The sequence below is a fragment of the Pleuronectes platessa genome, chromosome 1, assembly GCF_947347685.1.
Source record: "Pleuronectes platessa chromosome 1, fPlePla1.1, whole genome shotgun sequence".
Taxonomy (NCBI): domain Eukaryota; kingdom Metazoa; phylum Chordata; class Actinopteri; order Pleuronectiformes; family Pleuronectidae; genus Pleuronectes; species Pleuronectes platessa.
In genome coordinates this window covers 14,521,900-14,548,513 of record NC_070626.1, presented here as the reverse complement: position 1 = coordinate 14,548,513, position 26,614 = coordinate 14,521,900, and the positions used below count along the sequence as shown (strand labels likewise).

Genomic DNA, 26,614 nt, shown 5'->3' with positions numbered 1-26,614 from the left:
TGTCACCTATTCCACCGCTATGTTCTGTGCTGTGATAGGCACATGTGATTTGGATGTAATATTACTTTAGTGTGGAATTCTGTAAGTGTATTGCCTTCTACCAAGGAGGTCATGTTTTTTGTTTGCTTTTCTTTTATCCAATCGTATTTTTAGCAGGATTATGCAAAAAAACTGTCGGACATGTTTGGGTCAGGAAAGAGCCCATTAATCTTCGGTGCAGATCCGGATCAGGGGGCGGATCCAGGATTTTTTTCCCTTCACTTTAACATTGTGAGATTAGGTGTTTTTTCAACATGTTAATTCCTCGGATAATAATTCATGAATCTTGATGAGAAATTCAGGCATGTTTGGAGGACTGATATTTATGAGTGATTGAAATGTGGTTTCATAAAGGGACTGTAGGCTGTTGGCAGAGGTATGCACTTGTACTGAGTGCCCTTCTAATGTTAATATAGAATTTATTTTTAAGGTACTGGCCAATTGAAGCATACATATAGTGTATAATATGCATCAGAGAGACAGACATTATTAGAAAAATTTCATTGAAGTTTTTTTTCTTGATAAGTGTTGGATGCATTGTTGACTCACAACTCACCTTGAATGAATAGAACTGTTATTGTTAATGTTATTGTTTTCCCAACAATGACCTGCTAATTAATTCAGTCCTAATATCAAAACCTCTGTATGTTCAGCTGGTGCAGTAAAGAGTTGCTGTCAGCTTAGTATTTATCTTATTACAATTTACCATAGTCAGGTTGTGCATCTGTGTCAATGCAGGTGTTAGATTTTGTGCGTACTCATGTGTGTGTGTGTGTGTGTGTGTGTTTCAACAATTTGATGAGGAGTCACTTCAGCATTTGTGTTATTTACGCTCTATAGCTCTTTATGGCAACGTGCTTTCCCTATTATTAGTTTCTAGCAGTGTAAAACATACAGTAAGTGAGCAGAAATGAGGCATGGATTTGTCTCATTTTATTAGCTGCACTTCACGCACGTACACACACACACACACACACACACACACACACACACACAGACAGCTGGCTGTAGTTTGAGCTAGTTCATTAATGATGTCAGGAAAGTCTCCTTGTGCTGACATGGAGGAGAATACATCACTTACGTTTTTACACAGAGGTCTTCCTCCGCCTCGGCCTCCCTGTGTTTCTTTTGTTTTATGTCTGTGACTCGTGCAGGAAGTCCCCTTCTCTTTCTTTCTTTCTATTCCCCTCCCCTCCCCGCTCTCCCCCTCCGCCTCACCCCCTCCCTTCCCTCTTGTGATAACTATCTGGTGGTGATGGATAAGGTTGAGGTGCTGGCTGTAGAAGTGGTCAGGCCAGGCCACCGATCCTGTGGCGATAGGAGCAAGGACAGGGTCCTTGTCCCTTCCTCTTTACCCCCCCCCCCCCCCTCCCCACCAACCACTCCCCCCATCCTCCCTCCTTGTTTAACAACAACAACTGAAGGTCACCTCAAACAAAGCAACAACATTTAAATTAATCGAAACTACATAAAGTTTACGCATTTCTTTAAAAAAAAGAGTGTATACCCTACAACTACACAAGTTTAGAGGATGCAGTTTGTTGCTTATATTCACCAGACAAATAAAAGTTTCAACATTTGTTTGGATATTCAACTAAAATGTCTTTACATGAAGGATGGTTGGCATTTCACACAGGCTGTTCTCACCAATGGAAAACAAGAACCCCATCCCTGCTTTTTGTCCAGAAATAGAATGAATAAACATAAGATGAGATAAGAAGAGGAGATTTGCATTTCTACACCTTTCTTATAACTGTGGCAATGTCCTCAGCTTTCCTTGACTTATTTAAAAATCACCGCCTGTTTTTTGGAAATTACAAAAAGCTTTCAAAGATTTCAATTTGTTTTTTCTTTGAAATCACTTTAACATTTACGTTTTGTGACAGTAACCATAACATGTTTCACAAGTGTTCTGTGTCTTAAGAGCAATCGTGTGACAGTCACAATGGAGTCCTGAGGGGATGCAGCGGGGGAAGCGAGGTTAGACATGGATTGGCCCCAAATCGTGTTGCTAAAAACAACCCTTCTCTGTCTTTGTAACTTTGATCTATCAGGAGGCATCAGAGACATCACTCCAGGGAAGGAGTCACAATGTCAAGAAGACGGAGGAACATGACAGACAGCTGTTTCAAGTTTAACTGACGTTTTCTGAGATTTGGTCCCAAAACTCTGTGTGGAAGTTAGAGAGGAAACACAATATACATGCATCTCCAATTCAAGCATTCAAAGAAAGAATCAAAGATAATGATGATGTTCTTTTATCTTTGTAATTTTATTATTAATAAGTCAACATAAAATACCAAAACCAACGATGTGTTTAGTCTTTTAAAGTCTAATTTATCCCTGCATCATTTAGCACCTCTTTGTTGTCAAAGGTTCTTGAAACACATAAAAACAATGTAGGTTACATATCGTTTAACTTTTCTCGTGGGTTATTTTTCAGGCACTAAGTAAACTACACATTCACTGACATTTTCTACTCTTTGATGAGTCTTCTCAATGAGCTCAGTGCTGTGATGTTGACAGAGCAGAGGAAGTAAAATGCAAAGACAATGACAAAGAAAATGAGAATAAAGGATTTTATCAATGGGAACAGGGACAATTTAGTCTTATGCAGATATGCAGCTCAATGTGTATTTATTTCCTATTTTCTCCATCTTTGTTCATTCTCTTCCCTCTGCAACCATTTCCTCTGACATGCTTGGTTTGACTCTATTTCTCTGTCTCTACACATATCATTTTCCTTACCCTCTCTCTTTCTCCCTGTCCCTCTACTTCTCTCTTGGAGAGATGCGGTGGATTGGCCCCTGGTTTAAGCAATAAGCCATCACTACCTGTGGGAGAGGGATCAGTGAAGGAAGGAGGCGGGGTCTGAAACAGAAGGATACAGTGATCATTATCTGATTCTTGTGTTTCTCTGTGTGTGTTGGTGTGGTTGTGTGTCTGCACAGGGTCTGTTCCAGCAGCCAGGGGAAATGTGGGACCAGTGTGTGCGTTGCCCTGACCTGACACTGCGTCTACAGAAGTCTTACACTCAACTGGAGGAGGCCCAGAAACAGCTGCAACGTCACAAGTCCACAACACTCAAGGGTGGCACACTGTGAGAACGATGTACACAGACACACAAAACACACAAATTGTACTATAAAAGCATTTTAACATACATTTAATGAACATACATTAAGGGTTTAAAAGCTTTTCTTTGGTTATGCGTTTTTCTTGCATATGAAGCAAGATACAGATGCCTGTGAACACAATATATGAACTCAACACAGTCACAGACAAATTCATACAACATTAATGGACAAATTCTTATTATGAAAACTAATGGGTGTCTGCCAGAGGATTATTTCCAGACTGCCTTATATTGTGTTTTTTAACAGGGCCATAGTCTATCCATGGTTTATTTCAAGGCTTGGTTTTAATTAGGGATTGTGCATGTGAATGTGCGTGTCCTCACTAAAACACTTGACTATAGCCTCATTACCACTCACAGGCTTATCTATTTTGTGTGTGTGAAGTGCTGTTAATAACCCTCCATTTGATCTGTCTCTCAAAATAATTTCCCTGACTTCAGTATAAAAAACCACCCAGTTATCTAGCCACTCCAACATTTATCAGTAATTTGTCACAGAAATTATTAAATGAATACATTTACATTTTTAAAGAAACATGCATTTCTGTGTTTTAACCAAGACTTTCCTTTTTTCTATTCTTTTTTTATTTTCTGCCTTTATAGATTCATGAGCAACCTGGTGATTAAAGACTAACCTGAAATTCAGCCTTGAACCTTTTGTTGTTTCTTCTTGTTATTCTACGATCAGAGAAACAGGAAGAATGAACCACAGCAACAATTCCTTCACACAGCCAGCCTGCACGAGCGCTTCAAATCGCAGATAACACACTGACTCAAACAGGAGGTGGGTTTAAAACTACAAACACAGAAATTATTAATATAATGGTTATTGCACATTTAGTTATTGGATCTACCAACGAAAGTCATCGTTACAGGCCATTTACCCATTTCTTTCACATCTAATGTAGATGTGGTCCACCTGCTTTAACGGTCAATCTATAACCGACCGCTGTCTCATATGGTCAAGATTGGTGACTGAAGACTCACAACAACACATTTTGTCTGATGTTACAATCATTTTGCTTGTCAGTCTGTCTAACAGAGCTATTGTGAGTCACTTCATTTACGGTAATTTAGCTGAAAATCTATTTGACTGTGTTGGGATTTTTTTCTCTTATTGTCATCTCTTGTTAATGGAACAACCTCAACCATGTGATCAAAAGTCTGAGAGAAGCAGAATTAGTGGGCTAAAGGGAAGGAACAGGAGTTTAGTGTCTGGTCTAGGTTCGTAAGAATACTAAAATAATTTAAAATTGGTTACACAGTTAATAAAGATGCTGGTCTTCATCTTTTTGCATCACATTCATCAGGATTATTTTAAATCCATGTCTGTAGCTTGGTCATGAGGCCAGCTCATACAGCACCTTTCAACCTGAGGCAGACTGATAGCAGTCATGGGTTTATCCAGGGGGTTGCCTGGGATTCGCTCTGAAAGGTTTCTTTACTAAGAGAATAGAGGAAACACTGAAGCGGGTCGGCCTAACCCTTTCAACTTGAGTTGAACAAATTTGTCAAAAGTGACAGCAATTTAATAAATCGCCGCTCTCCATCACACACATATGCACACCCAGTCACACACATACACACAATTCCCACTCATGCCCTCCACTGCCCCCTCTCCATGTATACGTAAATGAGGTATATGCATGTGTGTGTGTGTGTGTGTCAGTATGGTAGAGGAGAATGTGTGTGCGTGGGCCCTGCAGTCTGGTCCAGGCATTAGGTAATTGACTGTGTCTTTGCTCAAGGCCTTTCATGGATCACCGTCCTTTATTAGCTCACTTCCCAGCACTCACACACACACACAGCAAGTTTCCCAGCAGCTCCACCCCAACCTCTTACCACCCACCGCTAGCATCCAGACCCAATTGCCCGGAAACGAGGAGTGAAACAAGAGAGAGAGAGAGGAGCAAGGGAAAGGGGAGAAAGCGGCGACAGGAGAATGAACTAACACTGCCCCAGGAAGTGGAGATAAATAAGTGAGGGGAGTGAGTGGGCGGGTGAATGGGATCTCCTGCAGCTGACAACAGTGGTTGGGGGAGTTGGATCAGTTTGGCTCAATGGATCTATGCTGTATTTGTTTATTACACTATTGATGGAACACTTGTAAGGTATTTGAGCATGTGTGATACATGAATTTTTTCAAGGGAGCCGCTAAAGTGAAAGGCAGTAGGTGTAATTTAGCTCACAGAATAATAGTCATTGTCAATCAAAGTGAGAAACTGTCTTTTAAAGAAATGGGCACATAGGTTCTCTGTAGAAACAGATTATTACGACCACTTTAAAATTACGTTTAATTATGTTTAACCATGACATACCATGACTTGACATCGAAGGTCCTGTCCATACGCCTGCTGCTGCTGGGATGGTTATGGTGGACCAGAATATGTGCAATTCTGACCATGTCTGACAGCAGTGAGAACAGGGGGCTTTGATCTTGAAGAGTTGTAGCATTTATTTACTGACAGTGTAAACTTTTGATAAATTGTGCCGCTCGTTCACAGCTAAACCATCATTTTAAACATAGTGAATGTTTTTGCACATAGAGACATTCTTGATTATTTAAGTATCTCCCTGATAGATGTTACAAAATCACATATTTTTACTTGACATAACAACATCTGCACACACAAATGACAGGCCACCCATCCGCCCCCCCCCCCCCCCCCTCACTCCTTGTGCTGGCTGACCTCTATTTCCTCTGTGATAACTTTGCTGCTGCGCAGGAAGTTGTTGAAGAAGATAATCAAGATAGTTATGTCAGCTCTCAGCTCGGTCATGTCATGCTGCTGTCACTCAGAGCTCATCGGAGTTCAGCTCCCCCCACCCTTGTTTCTGTCTGTCGCACATTCTTTCCGTAGCCCTCTCTATTTACTCTCTCTTTTCTCTCGCTCTGGTAATTAGTGCATTAGTCCTATCGTTGGCATCACCCGCAGCTACAGCAGCAGCCAGTAGAGCTTCTTGTCACAGCTCAGAGGGCCAATGGAGTGGACAGCTCAACCCTGGTACTCATCATCTTCTTACCGTGCCCAGCCAGCCTCCCCCCAGCTACATTATCTAGCTGTGTTATCCAGCCATGCTCCTAATTATTTCCGAGCCCAGCCACAGCCCTCTCACCCAGTCCCTGCCACATTACCTAGGCCTGCTTGTAATCATCACCTAAAGCTGCGCTTCAGCCTTCGACACAGCTCGTAGCCTCATCATTAGCATACCCCCGTTTTTTCTAGTTTCAGTCCATAGCTCCTTGGCTTGACCATCACAGCTCTTGGCAGTATGTACACAGCACCCCCACTCCTAACCAAGCCCTAACAGCCCATGAGTCCTGGACCTTTATTTACCTTAGCCATCTGTGTCACAGTAAGAGAGTCCATCAATGCCAACGTGGCCCAGCCGGTCAGGACACACACGTGTTCACTCATAATCACGTAACCAATCCCCATCTCTCCAGAATCCCAATGGCCTTAGCCAATTGCATGGTACCGACTGAACTTGACCCAACTCTACTCACCCTTTTTTAATTCACAATTTCCAAACACTGCGTAATCACTGCCTTGCCTTGGTTTTCTAGTTTCCACAGCAAAGATTAGCTTCATAGGTCTGTAATCAGCTGTTTAGTACATTAACTGATATGTACAATGGCACATTAAGGCCATGGTCAATTAAAACAGAAAACATAAATATGCTGTACAATTATAAAGTCATACATTCATGGGGAAAATTCGAATCAAAGCCACAAATGTGTGCGAGTTTCTGCATCAGGAGCTACAACCCAATAGAAAGCAAGTTCTATACAGTTTTTCCAATGGTTTTTGAATTTCTCTTTGAGTAACCTTTATTTCCTCAAGCCTCTGAATCAGCTCGTGTTTGCAGGTTTGTCGCCCACTCTCTGCCTGTCACGCTCACAACGAGAAACATCTCTCCATGTACACTCATGGTCATTTTCTATCTTTCTTTGACATGGTCTTCTTTCTATATTTAACGTTTTTTTAATGCTTCCTCTCAAAACCCTGCCCTCTTTTTAAAATAGTCTCTGCTCCTGCTCAAAACTCTTTGCAAAAATGTCCTGTACTTCAGGTTGTCTCCCTCTCTCCGCAGGCAGCCTGCCTCTATGCACTTGAGAAACTTTTGCTGTCCTCCTGGATTTATGTAAAATGATCCGGTCAGAATTCCACCCAACAACAGAATACGGCAGATATGACGTTGACCAATAAAATAATCACCCCCTGATGCAGCCGAGGTTTCCTTGGCTCCGTCCTGCGAATGCCATTCCCTCTTTGCCCTCAGCCTTTGCCAATCAAAACCTTCATCGCCTCAATAAATCTTTTTCACTTGCACGTACGTTAGGTTCACCCATTTAACCATAAATGATTCTGGGCTAAAAGCACAAGCACATTTCCTTCTTGTTGAATCTAATTGCAGTAGAGGAAGTATACTCGTAGGATTAGATCATCTACTGCAGGTTGTTCAGTGGCAGCACAATTCTTTTTCTTGAAAACGTACAGCTTTTTTCATATAATAGTTTTCCCGTTGCCCTGCTCCATAGTATCTTTTTCTTTACCTGCATGGCCCTCTTATTGTTTAAACGAAACCAATAACTTTAAATGTTCAGGAAGGTACTCAGAGGTTTTTGGCTTCTGCACTAACAATGACTAATTGAAACCGGAATTTGGGAAAGCCCTCTCTGTCCATTTTGTGGTTGTGTTACCAGCTATGTCACCAGCGGAACTGCCTGTAACCACAGAGGATTGCTAATTAGGGGGCTACGTGCTAATCAAGTACACTACAGTGAGTGGTCACGTCTGTGTCTGTCTGTGCTCCGAGCCTTTCCTTCCCCTCGCATTAGCCTGGCTCCCGTCACGACTTTCAGAACAAGCATCTGAGCAGAATCATCTCTAGCTGCCACACACCCATAGACACGTTTGCACAGGCATCCCTGCCATCCTCAACACATGTAACTAGACATATACAATGCCTGCCTATGAATACATGCATATACACAGACCACTGCATATATATAACGTTGCCTCAGGATTGTCCTTGTTACCGCCTCCCACCACAACACACACTCAAACGCACACCCCCTCTCACACCATGGTGTCCTCCCAGCTACTCTGGTGTGGCTTTATGATTGTCATTATTGTGTTGTGGGTGCGAAGCTTCAGGCAACAGGGACAGGAAAAGTGTGTCCACATTTTTCCACGCACACACCAGGCTCACTCTTAATGGCCTCAGCCATAATGTTTCAGAACGATCCATACGACTGATGTATGAGGGATCTATTTAATGGGAACTGTATTCATTAGCAGTTAATACCTTAACTTAAATAGGCCATAAGTAGAGACAATGGAAGTATGGGCAGGGGCAGCAAATGTGTGAACCCGTATGTGTCCAACTTTTATGTGTGTGTCTGTGTACGTATTTCATATGTTGTCATGTCCTTCCATCTATCCAGGTCTTCTGCATTAGTGTCTAGGTAACTGCAGTAAGAGAGAAAGAACGCTAATTCTCCATAACCATTTTATGGCATGTGTAAAACTCTGCAGCCCCTTCATTTGCACAGCCGTAAAACATTCCCCCCGCCGCACTCCTTCCTACTCAGGACCTCAGATTTATCAATTAGCACAACACTTTGCTTCCATTACAGTGGCATTTTGCACCGTGACGCCTGCATGCAGAGTAACGATGAGAGGCGAGTGCACACAGCATGATATCAAATGGACAGTCTCAATTAAGTGATTAGCAGTCATATTTTGGTGTGACTTAAGATAATTAATCACATTAAACTATTTTATTTATGTTCAAAGCTGTTGGACCTGACTCGACCAAATTAACTTGGGTCACTTCAGACCAATTTTTGTACTTAATTGTATGAATTTGTGTCAAACGCCTGTTTAAAACCAATAAATAAGAATGGTGGAGGCAAATTAACATAGAAACAGATTCAAAACTTCCGCCTTGTGAAGGATTTAGTAGAAGATTATGATACATTTTTTGGGCTTGGATTCAACTTTTAGGCCCAAGTCAATGCCTTTCCAGCTGGAGTCTAAGAGGAATTATAAACATGACAACTAACAAGCAAGCAACCAAAAAATGTAAAACTAAGTAATTATTGTCTGGTGTTTTTTTTTTTTAGAAACCAAGGAATTTTTACTAATTATTCTAATTGTCTTTGGTGTTCCTGTGAACGTTGATGGATGCACCTAAGAGGCCGAGCTCTGCAAGTAAAGTCTCTCGATCTAGAAAAATGATAACATTAGGCAATGGAGTTGTCTAGAGCAACGTTTCTGCTGCGAAGAGAGAGAGTTTAGATGTATTGTACTAAACTGTGTCAAATTATAACAAGTAAATTAAAATCCTAACGATGAAATTATTGTTTGTTGAGATTTGATTGTCTTGACACAATAATTAAGAAAACAAAACCCCAGTCAGAGGAAAATGCAGCACTACACTTTTAAAATGGACAACAATGTTGCGTTAAAATACAGAGATGGCATTTTAGTCAACCTATCAAAAAAATTCTCGTGGGATAAGAAAATATGCTATATCAGGATACAACAATAACCCAAGATAAATAACTTCAGATAAATGTAGAAAATGCTTTGTTGTCATGGATATTCTGAGTGGAAGTCAAGATATAGATATTTAGATAGTTTCCTCTCCATGTGTACGTGGATGTAAGAGAAAGCAGTCAGACAAGCAGGATAAGGATGTCTGTGCTTTATTGGACCGCCTGTCCCTGTGCAGATATGCTCCACTGAACCATACTGTATGTAGTGTGGTATAATCACCACCTCTCTCTATCTCTATCTGCTGCCATCACTCTTTCTTTCTCTCGCTGTCTTGTTTATTTGTTCTCCTTTTCTCAGCCTTCATCTGCAGTACCTAGCTGCAACTTTTTTCAGCCCCTCTGACCCCCACCCTGTTTCTCTTGAACTAAGTGTGTGTGTGTGCGTGTGTGTGTGTGTGTGTGTGTGTGTGTGTGTGTGTGTTTGTGTGTGTGTGTGTACACGTGTATCTGTGGCTGTGTGTGCGCAGCCTATCAAATAGCTGAGTGCACAATACTCATACACAGACACACAGACTTAACTTGAGGAACATGACAGGCCTCTTATACAGCTGTGTGTTGGCGATTGAAGTCAACACTGCTGTGATATGCAAATGGGTGTGATGAAGCTGCCATGCAAACAGACCCAGAGGATGCAGCAGACAGCTGATACACGGACGTACGTATACGTTTCCCTATCTAAAAAACCTAAAGAATACATTTTCAGATTGCAGGTAGATGTGTTTTGATGCTCTTGGGTTGCCTGTGTGCGTTACACTGTTCTGTTTGTCATGAGGAATCAATGTCCATTGTTGTTCTGAGAAACTCTTTCTATAGTTATTGCAAATAAGCTTCCCACTCCTAACTGTATCTGTGGACATTATCTATCCATTTTAACTCTGTGTGTGGGAACCGTCTCTTTCCCATTTTGTTAATGTGTGTCTCTTAGCAAACTCGGTTTTGTACACCTGGTAAACAGCCCGATGTTTATGTGATAACCATACCTCTACCTATGCTGTTAAACGGTTGATATATGGGCATGTGTGTCTTATTGCAGGCTCATTTGCTCACTGGCCAGCACAGGGAGTGTGTGTGGGGGGCTGGGGTGGCAATGGGATCTGGAAAGGGAAGCAGTCACAAACACTTAAACCTGCAAATGGCCTTGATGTCCTGCGCTAAGCAGCCTGTGTTGACTGATGAGCCTGTTAACCCTGGCTGAAACAACTCCAGCACGGGGGATTAGACAGCAGCGTTGGTCCCGGCCGTTCCTGGCCCATTTTGCATGGGAATTGTGCATATTTAATCTAAGGTGTGCTGAGGTGCAAAGACAAGCCCCCCTCTTCTCCCTTTCTCATTATAGATGTGTAATAGCACCCTGAGGCAGGGGGGCCTTAATTCACCAGCCCCAGCCCCAGTCTTAATCTTACACTCAGCCCCCACCTTCCCCCGGTGCCTACCATCAACCCAAATCAAAGTCCTGGTCCCAGCCCTCTTCCCAAGCTTTGTCTCTCTTAGTCCTGTCATACTGTTTCCCTTAAGGTGTCCCCATGCTTCAACCAAAGTGTGTCAGATGATCACACAATGTGTGTGCCTCTCCAAGTCTGATAAACGGCAGTCTGGCGATGTTTGTAATTTTTCATAATGGCCATTGTCCATTTGAAACTGTACCCTATTGTCTCCAGAGGAGTTTGCTTCATGAACACCACAGGCTTTTAGCCTATAGCCTGAGAAATATGATCCATGAAGTCCAGTTTGAGTAACAGATTAATCATTTGAAAGATTATCAGACAGCAAAACACTGCACAACAGTTTGTAATACTCAAAGATAGGATTTATAACTTTGGAAAGTGAACAAGGCTGCAGCGATTTCAACTGTTGTTGCAATAGTTTATTTAATATTGTGTTCACCTTAGAAACTAATGCAAGAGGAATGGGCTAGATGACATCACATAGATGCAGCAAAAGTTGAGGTGTCCCTATTTTTGTTTAAAGTTTCTACATAGAGGCCCTGACGCACCCGTCTGCACGGCAGCGAGCAGCTCAGTCAGTCCCAACAGAGGAAAACTGAAAACGTATCTACAGGCAATGAGAAAAAGAGTCAACTACCTATTTCAGCTGGATGACCCACATTTAAACCTGTAGCCCTCTTGTTTTTTTTATCGATGCAGTTTTGAAAGTAACCACAGATGAACATGTCATTTGTGGCATTTACGTCTTCCCCAAATTTTCTGCATGGATGAAATACAATTATAGCCTCAACTATGCAGCCCCACCTATTGACTGTAATCAGACTGGTACATAGAGTAGACAGGTCTCGCTATCTGAGACCACGTCCTCCTTAGTTAACTAACATCCATTGCCATGTTGCTTGGTTAGCTAAGGCACCAGACCAAAGATTCTAGCATTAGCGTGAAGTTGCTCACCATAAGCAGCTCAGTGATGCTTGCTTGTTCGGTGGCGGCGACTTGAATAACTGTTAACCAGTTAGCTTTCATTAACCAAGTAGTGATTATCTTTTAGCTGTCACCATCACCTCGGCCCGACACTTACCAACTGTAGCCACTCATTCCTTCTGTTTCTGTGTCCTCGTCCTGAGTGGCGGCTGCTTTCTGTTGAAGCAGAGTCGGTCCTGTGTCCTCATGTTGCATCGGGCTAGTTGTGAATTCTGCATCCGTTCCCTGATTAATGCGATTGAGTGTCAATGACAGGAGCTCTCTGAAGCATCTCTCCGTCTAATTCCATCTATCACTCCATCTCACTCTCTCTTTCCTCTCATCCCCTTTCTAATCCAGCCAACACTTCTCTCTGCAGGACAGAACAATTAATGTGCATTCTCATTTACTCGCTCTCTTACCCTTATGTTCCCCCCCCCCCCTTTCCCTTCATATTCCTCTTCAAACAATGTGGCTTTTCTCAAGCATCTCTCGGGCACCATACTTCCACTTTATGAGAGAAGAGTGTGCGTAGGAGTTGGTGTGCATGCAAGAGGGACCCCAAGCTGTGTGTGTAATTTCTTGTTTGTACATGGTTCCAAACATCTTTGGCCACTGCAGAGCAGGGGGGAGATATATGGAGAGACAGAGAGGTTGAACAAGACAGAAAAAGATTGAGAGAAAAGGAAAGAGAGGGGGGAGATGGGAAAAACAGGATGATAACAAAAGCAGCTCGGATTTCACAGACGCATATTTCATCAATCATGTGAATAAGTCGTGGTGATTATGCATGGCGGTGGCAGGCCGAGGGGGGGCTGATTACCATACACCATAAAGGCTGCTTTCTTATCTCACACACACTGATTAGTTTCTGTCTGCAGATAGCCTCTCACTCCTTGCTCACACACACACACACACACACACACACAAATACACTCTTGGGGTGCATCTATCTCTGGAACACACACGCACACGCACGCTCATACGCACACACACATTCACTGATAAACACATACACACATAATACCGGTAAATTCCTAGGTAGCCAACATCGAGTTTAGCAGTTGACCAGCCCTTGAATCAAGAGCCTCACATTGTTAATTGGTTTGACTTAATGAATTGTGCGTTATTGGTGCATTTGAGTTCAGAATTGCACAAATGACAACCAAGCAATGTGACACGAATGCAGTCTAGCTCATGAGCAGTTTAATGAGATTAACCAAAGAAGGACTTGATGTCATTGTGGCTGTGGTTCAGCTATGCATAGTCAGAAAGGACTTAAAACAAAGTTCTACAGGTGATATGAGGAATCTATTCAACCCCTTAAAGGGAAGCTTCTGAAAGATCATGTCAGTACAACCCTGCTCTCTACTCTCTACTCTCTACTCTCTACTTTCTCACAATATGAGAAAGTAGAGACTGATGCATTAGATCAGTTGAACTAAAACATCTAATATGATAACAGCAGCAACGTCTAAAAACTATACTTTTTTGTAGATCTCAGTTATCAATTGTGTAATTTATTGACTCTTGATAAAGATGTTGTCTAATATTGAAAATCAAGTTTAAATCAGGGTTTGATGACCATTTTGTGAATGTCTTTTATTTAATATTCAGTTTTTGGTTTTTAAGTCAATAGGCTATATATTTTCTCCATTGCATTTCCAACAGAGAAAAAGGACAGAAACCCAAATCATAATTGAGCAATTCTAAAAAGAATGCTCACACGTTTGATTTAATTTAAGAAAAAGTTTCTCTCAAAAGAAAGGAATGTTTTCTAGAGAAGCCCTTTTCCACATCTACAGCTTAAATTTATACCAACAAGCATGTTTTTCTCCCTTTGTTAAATACATTTTTTGTGTGTGTACCGACAGATCTCTGTGACACTGAATCCAAATCATCTCATTATGTTATTCCCCAGCTGATTTATTGTGCACCTGCACTGTAGGACATTTGCTGTGAACTGTGGCCTTTACATGACGCAAAACAAGAGAAGGAAAAGTGAGACGGGAGGAGGTGAAGCTGGGGCGAAATTAGCTCCCTATGAAAGGCCTCGCTTTGTGTCTCAACCAGGGAATTAGAAATTACTCTTTTCTCTGGTGCTTCCCTCTCTCTCTCCCCCTCTCTCTCTTTCCCTCGCTCTGATATATAATGTAAACTAATTTGGTAACCAGGCTGGAGCTGCGTTGTGCTGTCTGAGTGCCTGCATGTGAGAAGTGCGCCTGGGACGCATTAGGGCCTCCTGACAGGGGCCTGGGTGAAATAAGTGAAATTAATGGAGCTCCTTTCATGTCGGACAAGGCCGCGGCACCCCTTTCACGCCGCGTACAGTCACAGAAAAGTCAATACTTTTTTATTACTCCTCGCTTGCCCTACATTCCCCGCTACAAGTGCTCTGCTCGCTAATTGGTTTCAGTTTGCAGTGAAAGAGAGAGAGAGGGAGAGAGGGAGAGGACTCCATCCCAAAGAACACTGAAGCAAATAAATCAATCTCATATTTTTTTCTCCGCGCTGTCTTTTTTCATTGAGCAACATCATGGCAGAGAGAGGGAGAGATAAGAGAGAGAAATAGAGGAGAGAGGGTAAATGGTTGGTTAGAGCACGCCTGGTCCCCAGGGAGCGTAATGATATCTGGGAGCCTGTTAATGGAGACGAGTGGTTAAAGTGGTCTGGGGCCCTGGCCAGGTCACCCCTGGGGGTTTCTAACCAGCAACTTCACTTCAGTTGGCGTCGTGTGCTGCGGGCTCAGAGGCACAATGGAGCATCCCAATAATATACAACTGACAGATTGGTGAGATGACATTTATCTCAGCTCTTGTATGTGTGTGTGTTCAGGTGTGTGGTGACGTTGGAATGAGTTCAAGTTGGATAAAGGTGTCTTTAGCGACATTTGCATTTTGATACGTTCCCTAAGCCACTGACGTCATTAGTTTCAGTGCGTTTTGTCACTTTTTATGGTGCTGACTTATTGGGACATCTTTTTCAAAATAAATTGATTTGCAACAACGTACACATACTCCATGTGGAGCTTTTAAAATTCTAAAACAGTTGTATATCAAGAAGAATATAATTGTATAAGTTTGTGTGTGTGCATGCGTTTGAGTGTGTACTATATGTGTCTTGTCTTTCAGTGTGGTGTTCACTTTTGTACTAAGCTTAAGTGGCAGTGGGGTTAGCCTCTTTCAGAAACACACAATCCCAAAATGATGTGACACTTTGAAGCCCCCCCCCCCCTCCCACCTTCTCCCCCGCCAGCCCACCACCTTCTCTACACACACACACACACACACACACACACACACACACACACCCACACACACGCACACACACACACCAATTGGCCTCGAGTTAAAGGGAGGTTCCACCAGTCTCGTTTTCTTTCTGTGTCCCAGCTTTCACAGCTCAAGAGTACGGGCCAGGGCAGGTTTGGGGGGGCTAAAAGAATGTGTGTACGTGTGTGTACGAGTGTGTGCATATGTGTGTGAAGGAGCTGTCACAGTGGGCTGGCATCACCGTCCACTTTGCCATCTCTTCCTCGGCCTGACAAGTCCCTGCTCCCTACCCTGTGGCCAATACACACACACACACACACACACACACACACACACACACACACACACACACACGCAGTCACACACATTATCTCCCTGTGTCTATCTCTGTCTCACTCCCACACGTATGATACATGAACACACAGATTGCAAACTCACATGTATTGTTCAAATGACTAAATTCGTAAGCACACTAACACCTATCCAGATGTGTAGACAACGACATGGTGCATATTACACAGTGTGTGTTTGACAAAACACGCAGTGAGCTCTGGTCAGTGATGGTAACACATCACGTTCACGTCAATGTTTCTGCAAAATGGAGCTTTCATTTCAAATTCAAACTGGAATTTGCTTCCTTATCGTTTGTGTGGCAGGGTTTCTATTTGTGTGGCATCACTGTGGTCATTGTGTGTGTGTGTGTCTGTGTGAGAGAGAGATCTTCTCGGCGTCAGATCGCGGAGGGGTTTTGTTTGTTACAAGGACAGGCTTGTCCCCGCCCCCAGGCGGCGGCATTACGATGATTGTCATGGCGATGGAGTGTGAGTGACAGGCGGGATCACATGTGGTAGCCGGGGAGAAGGAAGCCCGAACCGCCCCAGTCCCTGACATTAGTTTGTCCTTCATCAAAACTTTACACTCGTTTATAACTACTCACTCCCACTGTTGGCAAAATGTCTCTCGTTTTCTTCTTCTTTTTTTCTTTTTTACCATCTGTGTCTCTTATCTTCTCAGTTCTCTTCCTCTAGTTTGTTTCTATTTCTCCTGCTCTTTTTCTCTCATTTACATTTCATTTAATATCGTAATTCTGTATTTCCACTGATCTCGCTCACTCGCTTACTCATTTACTTCACAATCGTTCTCTTCATCTACCTCCAGTGCCAAGTTTTATTTATATTTACTGTGTGTATATATATAGAGGAGACAGGGAGAGAAAGACGGAGAAATGTGTTATTTTTATTCCTCTGGCTCATATATACAGGGACACACACGGACAATACATTAACTGAGCAACCACACATAGTTTTTTTAACAAGATGTGTTTCTAGATGTCAGCTTGTGTGTGTGTGTGTGTGTGTGTGTGTGTGTGGGTGTGGGTGTGTGTGAATGCGTGTATATGTGTGCTTTTTGGTGAGAAAGCTGGAGTTTTTTTGTGCGTCGCAGCAGAAAAGGAGGTCAGGGTTTGCACGGAGACTCGGGTATTCATCATTAGTCTGCTGCCGCTGCTGGTAATGCTGCCCGTTACAGCCGTGATTAAGAGCCCCGCTTAGTTCCAGCAGCCGGTGCAGATGCACAAACACAAGCACACTTGTGTAGTACCGACACAGCTTTGGTACCTTTACAGAAAACTCCCTTTTACACCATCGCCCAGGTCAGTGTGCATTCATGTGTGTGTGTGTGTGTGTGGGGATGTTGTTTGTACCGTGTGTGGCCCTGAGCAGGCTTTAGGGTCTGATGAGAAACCTGTCACAGTCACTCATGAAAAGAGCAATTCACACACACACACACACACTTACACACACACACACACACACACACACACACACACACACACACACACACACACACACTCGCAGCAGGAAGTCATATTTGGGAATCATGGTGGATTAATTTACATTTCTATTCCCATTTATTAAAGCAGGAAACGTATACCACCCACCACATTGCATCCAGACATCTCCAATAACACCAACCAATTCAACCTGACCCGATATATTCACAGTGATTAAGAATATTATATATTCTATCAAGCATATAAGCTGCAGATCCAGCATGTGAAGGGAAGGCCACAGAAGTAAATGTATTCATTGACAGACTCACTGATTGATAACATTATCAGTACCGATGGCTCTGTTCAGATCATGTGATCCGGTAACACACGTGTAACACTGACCTATCACACACTGGACCAGGACCCTGAGGCTGAAGCAGCTCAATGAAGTTCTGCCTTCATTCATGTTGTTATTTACATTTGTGCTTTTCCTCATCTCATATAATTGTTTTGGTCTTGTGTTTGGTGTTGCATATTTTCAAGTGGGGGACAGCTTGGGTTTGAACAATTAGACCAAACAAACAGAAATATTTAATGTCCCTCTGTTTTCATTTTCTCTCCTCCCTCCTCCCTCCTCCCTCATCCCTCCTCCCTCCTCCTCTTGTCCTCTCTGCTCTGCCTCTCCTCCCCTCCAGCCGCTCAAGACAGTGTTCTCCACCTACGTCTGTGGTAAGTTCACTCGTCTGCAGCATCACAAGGAACGGAGCGCTGTGCCTCCTGCTGGCCTGAGAAAATGAAGGACGAAGTACAAATAAAAAGAATGCTTATTGTCTTAATCGTATTTTTTTTTTATTAAAGTGTGAGTTGTAGCTTTGACCCATCGAACACAGATTGTCTGTTTTGTCCTGATGACACGCCACTGGTGTTAAGTACTGCAGGAGCATGAAGTATCATCCAAGTGTCCGTGAGCTCCGACTATCAAATCCGACTCGAAACGGTGACATTTAGCAGTTCTACATTTACACGCACACAACGCACACACTGCACAAAAGTTCTCACCCAAGGGTACGCACAGGTTGCGGTAGCATCGCACCTTCCGATCGCAGACATTGGGGCTGAAAACATGGTGTAAATGATGCGGCTTCAAGTTGCCTTTGAATGTCGGGGCTTACGGACACTTGGATGACGCCACAGGAGCAACCAAAGCCAAGTGAGAAACCAATAACATAAACGGTTCTGGAGATATGTTGAGCCACAGACAGAGACAATTTCTGGAATTATTAGAATAATGGCAATGGTGTGCGTCTTTGAGAACCATAATTATCAACTAAGTATGAACTAAGCAGTGGCTGATTATGCAGGGTAGCATAATAATCCATCCATCCATCCCTTCAGGTGCTGACATTGGTCATTGGTGTTTGGGGGTACAGGTCGTCAGCCTAGGGCTTTAATCTAGAGACAAATATTCGCATCAATAGGCAATTTGAAGTCACCAGGAATGCAATGCAGGTACAGGGGGACATGATAAGTCTACATAAAAAAGGCTCTGACTGGACTGGGAAACATCCATTTGATATCTCAGAGGAGGCAAGAAACACATTCAAGTTGAAACCAGTGAATTTCCACCATGTTTGAAGACTTTTATTCATGTATCAATTGTTATCGTTCTAAAACTTATCTTGAATATATCCGTCACAAATGTACATCGTCCTTTTTATACTGAAACATTTATAAAGACTTTTGAAGCTTATGTAAAGTGAGAAACTAAATTATTTAGACCAACGCTGAACTTGTGTGAAGACTACACATGACAGCTCCTCCTCCCAGGCCCTGAGGCAGAACTTCGTCATGAAGTTGTCTGTTTTGATGGTGAAGTATAAAGTGAGTTCAAAGTCTGAACTGATCGTCACTCTCCATCTCTGGCACAGACGTGACACTCACACATGACGCAAAAGTTTTATCATTAAATCTTGCAGTAAATTCCCGAGCCCGGACACCACTCCTCCGTCCTCACTCACCTGGTTTTCCTTTCTTTCCTCTGGGCCCGTCTCTTTTCTCCCCTCCTCTCCCTCTCCTCCATGCTGCTGGCATTCCCCTGGGCCTGTGCTATAAGGCGTGGAAGAGGAGCAGAGACAGAGCATTTAGTAATGGCTTCTTAATGGGCTTGTCGACAGCCACATTAGAGCGCACAGGCAGCGGGCGAGGCCGGGCAACGATATGCCAAGCCAGATGCCGTGCCAGCTGTGGCACTCTGCTCTCTCACTCATGCTCTCATTTGTAATCACATTTCTCATACGGATGGACGCCATGTGCGTAAAGGAGAGAAAGCAGACAGGCAGGCACGTCCCCTCCCAGTTCCTGTCGGTTTATTCTATTCCTCTGCTCGGCTCTGTGTTTCCTCTTCTTGTTTCTATCACTTTCTTCTCCACACTTTTAATTCATAAAAGAGTTCTCACTATTTAATTTATTGCAATCTTAAAAACCTGCTAAAACATTGAAAAATAGGTTATTTGGGTAAAGAAACACAAACTAATTCTCAAGTGAACTATTTTGAAGTACTTGTGTGTATATTCATTCTTATTGCTATCTTATCATCCTGTCTCTAAATTGGTTCTTTTATTAAGTTGAGCTGATTTCTTACAGATGGAAGTTAAACCTAGACTATAAAAATAAATTGTTAATCTTCCAGATTTTAGGGTCCATTAGGGGTAGATTCTCAGTCCGATTTACTATCTGTTGAAAGATGTATATCCAAAGAGGATATGATACATAGATTCATTGAACCTCTTTCAACAGTAACAACTAGAAGGCTGCATTGATTTTGCATCACAGGGTTATAAAAATCTGATTTAAACAGGAAAGAAAAAACGAAAGAAGGATGTGAAAACATGAGTTAAATTTAAGAGCAGGGACGGAAGTTTAGCAATTGAAGTTTAGGAACTAAATGAACAGGAAACTGATGCAGGAAGGAAAGAAGGAAGAGTATGATGAAGTAAATGGAAAAGGAAGCCAGAGAGAGGGAGGAGTGATTAAATGAATAGATGGATGATTGAATCAATTAATGAATGTTAATGTGCCACACTGTAACCAGGGACCGGAATGTCATTGCCAAAGGTCTTATAGGTCTCCAGTAGGGGGAGCTATGTGTCATTGACTCCAGTCTGTGTCAAAGACCTTCATCAGTACAATAGTGTGTGTGTGTGTGTGTGTGTGTGTGTGTGTGTGTGTGTGTGTGTGTGTGTGTGTGTGTGCGTGTGCGCTGCAAAGACTGAATAGTCAGAAGGTGGTTCTTTGTTTCCCCATCTGATCTGATCTCGTTGCTACCAAACCAAATTTCCCTGCGTCAGCGATGATCAAGTGTGATGAGGACGCAAAGAGAATGAGGTGTGTGTGTGTTGTGTGTGTGTGTGCGCGCCTGTGCATGAGTGTTTTGTTCATCTGTGCGTGGCTAGCCGTCCATATACATTGTGTGTGTTTATGTATTGGCAGCTGATAGTATTTTAGGAGTTGAAGTCCATATACAGACTGGTGGCCCTTTACACTATATCGACAGCTGCCAATTGTCACTGCTATGACTGACAGTTCTGTATTGATGGACGGGACCTGCTGACAGAGAGATGGAGGACAAAACAAAACGAGACAGAGGACCATTGGTAGAGAGCGTAGAGGGGAGAAGAAAGACTGTCTGAGCACACTGGAACTTTCTCAAGGTTATGGGAAGGAGAGAAGAGAGCTCTGTCATGGAGGGTAAGTTCTCCCTAGAATTCCAAAATTGAAAATATTTCATAAACCAAGGTTTCACTCACTTACCCATTGTGTGGATAGTGGTGATGATACTCCATGGCAAGGGCTCGTACCACTGCGGAGTCAGGAGAGAGAAGAGCCTTAAATCAAGATGAGGAGGGGGGGCAGTTGTCCAGAGGATTTGACCATGGACTACAGGTAAGAGGATGTGAAGAGGATGCACTCATTTTTTCGGCCTCTCTCCTTTATTGACAAGACTCTCTAAGCGAGAAATGAGGAGATAGAATGGGAAAGACGTTCAACAAAAGGCCGGGTCAGAACCAAACCTGCAGCTGCTGCAGGAGTCAAGGGTGTGATCTGCTGTAGGCTGTATGCAGTGTGGTGTTAAATCGATTCTAAAGAAGCAATACAACATGTTTTGTCACAAAACCTTAAGGTTGACATTTTGACTCACTGATTAGCTGATCTTCTAACAAAAAAAAACTCGGCTGGTGACTCTGCTGAAAAGGAAAACATTGTTAACCTGTTTTTTGTTGTTTTCTCATTGTTGAGGAAGTAGTTTTGGACTGATCTGACATCTTTGTGTCTTCTGATTGACCTTCGCAGCCTTTCCTCAACACATACACACACACACACACACACACACACACACACACACACACACACACACACACACACACACACACACACACACACACATCTCACCAACAAAATATATTGTACATACACGCACATGCACTGCACCCTCACCTCAGGAAACTTGTGGCTAATTCCATTAGTGGGAGGAGAGAGTATGTAAATGAGGGGAGACAGCTGGTGGTGAAGGGAGGTTGATGGAGTGAGCCTGGGGGCCCAGAGAGATACACCCACACACCGGGGGAAACGGAGGGGGTGGGGGGGGGGGGGGTAGTACTGTATTTTATTATTGTACAGCTCCACCTAAATTCCCTTTTTTGCACCAACAAAATAAGAGAAGTTTACATGAAGTGTTAACAGCAGTCGTTCGTTATTCTTAATATAAGCTTTTTTGTAACTTATTTTTTATTCCGTGTCCAAATCACATTGCACACGGTACATGGAGGAAGTCAGTCCAGCGTGTCAAAGTGGGATGAGAAAGATGATTGTGGAGATAGATGGAGTGATAGATAAAGGGAAGGGAAGAGGGAACCATGACAGATGCTGTGTTTATCATTCAGGAACCTCTTGTGATGCTCACTGTTCAGCTCTCACACACACACACACACACACGCACACACACACACACACACACACACACACACACACACACACACACACACACACAGGTGATGGTCATAATCCTATTGTGTATCTGCAGTGACCACAGTACAGGACTCTCATCACCTGTCACCCCACGCATGCATGCACACACAATATAATCCTCTCAGTAACTGTGATGGAATTTAGAGGGGATTTAATTTTTCATTAATCTTAACAGCACGCTGTGAATCATGGGAGCAAAAACTAAGCTCCTGTGTATGTGTATATGTACAAATACACACTTTTTAAAATTCTTTTTCAATACTTTGATCCATCTGTTATTCTGCCGTACCAGTATATACATTCCCTGCATCCATTGTTCTCCAGAGAGATATATATCATTCCTTTTTCTCCCTTCTGGCATTTTAGCATTATATCATAAAGAAATTAAAATGAAAGCTGCCTATATGGGGCTGGAAAATGGCTGTGGGGGAATGGCTATAGATGGGAGCTGTGAGGGTAAAGGCTACTAAATGGTTGGCGAGCACACGTCACACCGTGCACAGGAGCAGCATGTAAAAACTGTAATTGGGTGGTTTCGCTCTTTAAAGTGAGGTATTGTTGGTTGAATGTGATGTACTGGGTGATTGACAGGAAATGAGAGAGGAGGCTGGGCAGTCTGTCGTATCGCTAATGTGATAGGCAATGCCTTGAGGATACACACACACACACAGACACACACACACGGGCACACACAGACACACACACACTCAAAACAGAGTGGCTCTCTTTCTGTTTCCCTCCCACACACACCTCAGTTTTCTCAATCTATCTCCATTTCAATCTCTTTCCCCCACATATAAACACTTGTGTCATTCTTTAATTCACTCTTTGACACACACCTATATACCGACTCTCAGTGTTTGGCTGTGTGGCGTTTTACTGCGGGTTAATAATGAGAGGAGAGGTGTGTGACCCTGTCAGAAGTGTATAAAACTGACCCAAAGAAACCAGACAGGGGCCAAGACCCCCCCAACCCCAGGGGCATGGAGTGTGGGTGTGTGGTGTAAAATTGAGAGAGAGAAAAAAAGGTGTGTGTGTGTGTGTGTGTGTGTGTTCATCCCCATCTTCTCATGGATGACATATGTGGGATCATTTACATGCTATTACCTTTCTACTGGATAGGAGGCACTGCGCACACACACACATGCTCACACACACACACACACACACCAACACACATAGATCGGTGAATTGGCCTGGTGTGATGCTCCTGTCAGATGTCAGGATGCAGATGGGATGGGATGGAGGGGGGTAGGTCACGTCTGTTACACACTCACAATCGCACACACACACTCACACACACACCTGTCTTGCCCCCCTAAGGTGCCCAGTTACTAAGAGAGTTGTCAGCATGTCTGCGTGAAGCTTCGACTGTTTGACATCTGCCATCAACCCCCCAAAATACACACACACACACACACAACCACACACACACACACACACACACACACACACACACACACACACACACATGCACACACAGTGTATCTCCCCTACCACCTCGTTTCGGAACAACAGAGCATCTCCCAGTGATCAACATTTAGACACAGTCATCACTTAGTGGTCCCAGCTGCCAGAGCACATACACACACTCCTCAGGAGAAAGAGCATGAGAGAGACGGGATGTTGGAGAGATTGAACCACAGGCCAGAGACGAGTTTGGCCACAAAGAGAGAGGAGGTATAGCCCTCTGTCCCTGTGTGTGTGTGTGTGTGTGTGTGTGTGTGTGTGTGTGTGTGTGTGTGTGTGTGTGTGTGTGTTTTTGTGTTATCAGCTCTCTGTATTTACACTCACTGTGATAGAGAGACAAGTCTACATTTGTCCCACTCTCATACAAGATAATGAAGCTGTCATTTTCAGACAACTTCATTGGAATGGTACAGGAGCACAGACTGCTGCTCAGGGACACACACACACACACACACACACACACACAAACGTACACATGCACACAACGCTGCCAGCTATCCCCCTGGCCCCCGTTAAGCATATGTCAAATATAACCATGTATAGAAATTGAGATTGTGTGACATATGTACAGCTGGCTGAATGGCAGAGACACAAAGCATAGAGCAACACACACACACACACGCACACACACACACTCACCCACGCTCATATCTTTAACATGCTAACAGACAGACAGCCCTGATAGCGAATAAAATCAAATCAACCTTGAATGGCAAAACCCTCTGTGAGCACTTGTCTCCTCTTTACAAGTCAATTTCGTATCCTGTAGCTCACGACAAATCTAAAGAGATTTGGGAACGAGGTAGAACCAGACGGCAGAGGGAGAGGAATAAAGTGAGGAAAGTGAAAGAGAGTGTGACAGACAAAGAGGGACGGCAAACCTTCAGGGGGATTGTGTGTTAAATTGGGGTTGAAAAGTCATAACAGTACCATCGTCTCATAACTACAAGTGCACTGCGCTGCACCACAAGATTAGACGGGATTGTTATTCTATCCGACAGCTCAGTGGGATAAAACACACAGCATTACTTAATGATGTTGTGGGTTTGAGCTCTTTGTCTTTTGTCAGGCTGTCAAAATTAATAAGAGTTTGCCTTCTAACAGCCTGTGTGGTTTCTTTGTCACACTCAAGGCAGACGTCTTTTTTTGAGTGTCAACACTAGTTTCATGTCATAAATATAATATGATCAATTTATTATTAGTTATTATTATTACCTCTGACAAGGAGGTTAAGTCGCTGTTTGTCTGACTTTTAGCAGGATTACACTAAAACTCCTACCGATTTGACTGAATCTCTGTGAAGTGTAGGCCTAAGGAGAACCCCTTAACGTTTGAATCAGATTCAAATCAGGGGATGGATCCAGGATTTATTTTCTCACTTTCTTTCGCATATAGAAATAGGAGTTTTTAGTTTTTGGTGAATTTCTCGAGGAATAATCAAGCGACAAATAATCAGGCATACATACTATTTACTTGGGTAAGGCTGTCGCTTTTTCCAAAATCTGGTTGACAGAATTTGACACGATACGCAATTTGTTTGAATTGTATTTGAATAGGTCTTTGAGTCTATGTCCCATCCACTAACATGAAGGAGGTGAGATTTATAACCTATACTGCAGCCAGCCACCAGATGGAAATCAAGAGAAGTTGCCTTCACTTTTGGGGTCATCATGTCATCATTATATACAGTCTATGGTACGAACCGATAGTGAACGCTCTCCACTATGATATATTATTAATAAAATATGACTTTTTTCTTTGTACCATTTATGTATTGCCACCTATCCTTAAATAAATAGTTAGACATTTAAGGAACTACATCCTACATTCTTGCTATGAGATACACGATATGATCAATACCTCATGAGTAGTACAAACAAAATAAATAGCAATGTTGAACTGCACTACTTTGATACTACCTGGAGATAGAGTGCAAAAAGAATGGCCACACATGAAGCTCCAGAACACTAGATCCTACACTTCCCATCATTTCAAAGTCTACACCTATTGTTTTTACTGGAGTCCCAAGCAAATATTAACCTGATGACATCACCGGGGATATTTGTCCAGAATCTTCAAAGAGCTACAGAAAACAGGACACAGCAGTTTTTACAGGCAGAGAAACACTTTCATCTAGATGAGTAAACAAGTCTTCTGTGCACAATCAGTACACAGCCCCTTTTAATTGTTCTAAATAAACAGGAAAACTTCTGCACTCTTTGTCTTCTCATTTTAACGAACTGGACAACGGGAGGAGACTCAGACCAGGAGAGAAACAATGAGAGGCAGATCTGTGTCATGTGTGAACGTGAGTGAATGAGAGAAAAAAGAAGAAGAGAACAATCAGGGACGCAGTTCCGTTTTTTTTATCCAATCATCCTCATACCCACTCATCTCTGTCTATTCAAAGAAGGACATAATTACAGCTTTGAGTATTTAGCCTCATAATTTACTCGTTCTGTCACATTATTTACAACTCCCGCTCTCTCTCTCTCCCCGTCTCTCTCTCTCTGCCTCCCGTCTCTCTCTCTCGGCGGGGGTTCATTCACCCCTATAATCTAGTCTGTTAGGTCCAATCCATATTCCGAGTTATTATCACTCTCATTTGCTTATTAAGTGAGCCCTTGTTTTCTTCAAATAAAGTTATAATTAGAGATTTAGTGTCGGCAGCTTGAAATACTATCTCCTCTTTATGGAATCTTGGGTGGGATGAGAGAGAATCGTGTTTTATCATACTCGAGGAGTTAATGAGGATGTGCACAGCTTGATATTGTGTTTGTATGTGTGTGAGGGTGTGTGCGTGTTTTCTAATTATGTCTCTGTGACAGCTCTCTGGCCTCCAAAATACCCATACACTGTATACCCTCTGTTATTTTGTCTTCCCACTGATTTATGTTAATGAAGCACCGCACAAAAGAGGGAATA

The 26,614-nt window shown here is 42.8% G+C and overlaps 1 protein-coding gene across 1 annotated transcript in view; it reads left to right on the top strand.

Annotated features, from left to right (window-relative positions):
* spata17 (spermatogenesis associated 17) overlaps nt 1-18,010 on the top strand; it is a 34,336-nt gene extending 16,326 nt beyond the window's left edge. The window contains exons 8-10 of the mRNA XM_053423307.1: nt 2,991-3,139; nt 3,864-3,959; nt 17,890-18,010. Of these exons, the coding sequence (XP_053279282.1) occupies nt 2,991-3,139; nt 3,864-3,939 (225 nt within the window). The 3' untranslated portion in view covers nt 3,940-3,959; nt 17,890-18,010. The remainder of the gene's footprint in view (nt 1-2,990; nt 3,140-3,863; nt 3,960-17,889) is intronic.
* The last annotated feature ends 8,604 nt before the right edge of the window (nt 18,011-26,614 follow it).